Here is a 3,861-nt window from a genome sequence, read left to right as displayed (position 1 = left end):
CAAAAAAACCACTGTGAAAGTGAAGAATGATCATCGCAGTAAATTTTCCAAATTAAGCAAATGGAAAGAAGAGATCCAGAAGAAGCCTGAAAAAAAATCAGGGCTTCAACGGGATTCGAACCCGTGACCTCCGCATATTCTGGTCATCAACAGGGAAGGGATATTTATCCGGATATTTTTGAATCCGCAACTTTTACTTTATTACGGATTCAAAAATTTCCCCGTCCACACGTAGCGTATTCAAATCGACTTCGCCTGTCCACACGCATCCGACGGTATCCGGATTCACTTTAGAGAAACTAGGCCTACACCTTGTGTATCCGATATCGGTTTATTGTTCGGTAAGAGACTGGACACGATTTTGCTATGTCATCGGATTCGAAAATATCCGGATTCACCGTCCACACTTTATCGGATTCGTTGCGGATTTACTTTTTCCACTCTGGAGAGCGGACTCAAAAATATCCGGATACGTGTGGATGGAAGCCGTATCCGGAGAGAAAAAGGTGCGGATTCAAAAATATCTGGATAAGTGTTGACGGGGCCTTAACGTACCATTGACAAACTAAGGAATTTTCTGACGTGTTTTAGAAAAATTAAAACAATCGTTGCTAATTTACAGGAAGTTTCAATTATGCATTGAAGCGTGTGCGTATCGGGAGTGCTGTTTCTGCTGTTTGTCTAAAGTACAAACTATAGTCATGCAAATAAAGCCCAGTTGTTATTATAACGGGAATTGTTGCTAATTCGCAGGAAGCTTCAATTCTCACCCAAGCATACAGCAAGATGTCGGGCTAATGTGTTGGGTTTTGCATCAGGGCCGTAGCCAAGCAAACACTACTATCGATGAGATATTAAGTAAACAAACGCTCGTCTTTTGTTTATGATATTTTTGTTGAATGCATTTGACAGTCAGATCTTGGAGCAAGGTTATCAAGAAAATGGAACTAACACAGAATCTAGAAAAAGTGGCAGGGAAAATGGTGTGGATAGTATTGTGACATTACTCCAGTACGATCTAAAAATTTACCCAACCTTTCATTTCGTCTTCTGAAACTGTTTTGATACAACACTGATTTTTCCTCATCTTCAAGTCTCTTCGGTTCATTATTACACGAATTAGTCTGAGTCTCACGCTGAAGGAAACCATTCCTCGAATGGATTCGTCCGTCTTCGCCTTCAGTTCGTCATCTTCGTCGCTTTCCAGACGAAAAATTCACTACCCTACTACCGCTAGATTGTGCAAAAAAAAATTGGAGCCAGTCAGACTATTTTCCGCGGAATGACACACTGGTTAAAGGAAAACCAATCGTCTCAATTCGCCAATAAACTCAAGTTAGATAGTCGGAGCTTCAGTCATTGCTTTCCATTTCAAAATCTGTTACACAAGCAACTCTGGAAGTCACCATTAGAGATTTAAAAATACCCGAACACAAAAACCACACAAAGAAATATAAATCTGAAAACTTTAATGAAAACGCTTCTCAAAACAGGACCGTACATTCCTACGCACACCATATATGAGCAGCTGGTCCTTTAAGAGTCAAAATAAGGTAAATACGTGAATGTGATATTGCAAAACCCATTCCTAAGAGCCGAGTAGCTCTCACAGTTGAAATGGGTTCGTATTCGATTAAATTCATCGCACTTTTATTGGCACAAATTAATTGTAAGTTATAGCTTATTACTGAAACGCTCAGATTAATAAACGTGAAAGCTAAATATGCATGGAAGAGTACAAAGCTTTTTTTTCCGCTTTGAACGTCTGATTCAGCACTAACTTTCATACTCTCTGATTGCATCTGCAAAGATGATGCTCATTTTGTAGGTGCGGTCTTGGAACTTGTGTTCGGGGAAATTGATCTTCACTTCCTTTTTGTTTGCAAAATTCATAAGGAGGTCCACACTAAAGGGGCCTTTGATAAGGAAGTTTTGTTGTGTCTCAACAGGGTTCAAGGTGCGGGTTCGGTCATAATCAACAATCTTAACTGTAAATTTGGTATCGTTATCGAAGTAACAGTGACTCCAGGCAGCGGTTTTTAGAGCTTCGGCTGCATCGCTTACAGGTCTGACGACAACTTCGTTAATCTTCCCTCCAGCATATACTAACGCACTTACAAAACCAGCTAAAAATTCACTCATCTTGTGATTATTTATGTTACATGCCAGTCGAAAGGGCCGTTATAGGAGAACTGTGCCAGAGTTTTATGTAATCAGTTAACTTGAAGGATTGACAAACTTTTTAACAGACTCTTGTTGCTCTAATTTCCAAGCTGATATTTGTTTTTCGGAAATGTTAGCCGACCATGTTTTGTGCGTTGACGATAAACACTGTATTTGAGACTTTGAAACAAAAAGAATGGATTTTTTTTTCAAGTGATTCGATTTGTGCCATGAAAAGTGTAAATGTCGGGGAAAGATTTAGAGAAGAGAAACTCAGTTCTCCTCATCAAGTTTACCTCTTGGACAGCTCCTCTCGCCTCCGTTAATACTAATCAGTTTTAACAGAAGCATATCACCTAGAATAGGTGATATGCTTCTGGGTTTAATTATCAAGTTCTTGTTCAGTCTTTCTCAGTGGAAATTGGTTACTCTCAAAAGCAACATTTCGCCCGGGACACTAATAAATCGCCAATCGAACAGAAAGTTTGAGGTTGGATTGTTCATAACGAATTTGGTTGTTAAGGTCTTTCTTCAGCCTACTGCAAGTATTAGCTTAAAATATTACAGAGATTTGTTCTGTTAAAATCAAGAACCGGAAAAACCTTGAGTTTACTAAATACTTAATGATAGCATGATTACAGAAATAGTGTGAGAGCACATTTTAGCTTTTGGTTCAACTGAATATGCAGTTCTTCATACTTATGGACTTACTGAGGGGGTCGTTGGGGCCTATTAGAAACCGAAAAACCGCGCAAAAAACGCCGAAAACTGCAAAACCACAAGAAAAGACTCAAATTTCGTCCAAAACCGACAACCGAAATAAAAGCCCTCACTAACAAAGCTTTGGTAGTCTTCAGAATCTCTCTTTCTGTGATTTAATTTTTATACTTCTAAACTTGTTTTACTTTCCGAAGTTTTTTCTGCGTATTCCCTCGTTAGTGCAGAACACATCGTAGTCTAATAAGCTCCTCTTTTGTGTAAATCGGCTCCACAGCCTATATAGCAATGTGAAACTAGAAACAAATTGTACGATAAAATGATTTTAGGTGACTTTTGTTCCAAAGAAACACCACATTCTGAAGTTGCTTTTTGATTGCCATTGTCAGAATTTTCATTCGTGTAGGCACAATGGCAGCCCCATATTACAACCAAACTACTTGACTTAACAACCAAATAGTCTTTCCTTTGCTTTTATTCCACGTGAACGGAGTTAGTGAACGCAATGTTATTCCCGCGACGAAAAGGGTAGACAACTCGCAATTGAGCTATAGAAACTCGATGGTCCTCAGTCTAAGGTCAAAGTCTACGAGGTCTACGAGATATTATCCCAGCCGCGTGATATTTGAGAAATAGTCTTTTGCTTTGATGTTATGTTTAGCTTTTCATAGTCTGCTTGAAAGCCGTTACGACCCAAAAAACGGCTGCTAAAAAGACTAGGCTTGTCATACATTCTTCTAACTGTAAGTGGTCGCTTGGAAGTACAGTTTTAGCGCGACTGCGGGGTGTAACTTCCTTTGCAAAACCAGAAAAACCGTAAAATGCATTGGGCAGAAAAATCCGAAAAACCGCCATCACTGTTGACAAAAACCGAAAACCAAAGACCAAACTGGATAAAACCCGCAAACCGCACAAGACACCAAAACTGAAAAACCGCAGTTTCTAAGTGCGAAAACCGAAAAACCGAACCAAAAATTGGCC

At 39.3% G+C, this 3,861-nt stretch overlaps 1 protein-coding gene across 1 annotated transcript; it reads right to left on the bottom strand.

The window, feature by feature from the left end:
- Positions 1 to 1,463: 1,463 nt before the first annotated feature.
- On the bottom strand, positions 1,464 to 2,166 carry LOC149107075 (uncharacterized). Its single transcript, XM_089296577.1, has one exon. The coding sequence runs from the start codon at positions 2,140 to 2,142 to the stop codon at positions 1,777 to 1,779; it is 366 nt and encodes a 121-aa protein (XP_089152703.1). The 5' UTR covers positions 2,143 to 2,166; the 3' UTR covers positions 1,464 to 1,776.
- Between the last annotated feature and the right edge of the window lie 1,695 nt (positions 2,167 to 3,861).

The sequence above is a fragment of the Orbicella faveolata genome, unplaced genomic scaffold, assembly GCF_042242905.1.
Source record: "Orbicella faveolata isolate gen_17 unplaced genomic scaffold, um_ofav_v1 contig_27, whole genome shotgun sequence".
In the NCBI taxonomy this organism is placed as follows: domain Eukaryota; kingdom Metazoa; phylum Cnidaria; class Anthozoa; order Scleractinia; family Merulinidae; genus Orbicella; species Orbicella faveolata.
The sequence above is the reverse complement of the archived record's forward strand: the minus strand, read 5'-3'. Positions and strand labels throughout refer to the sequence as shown.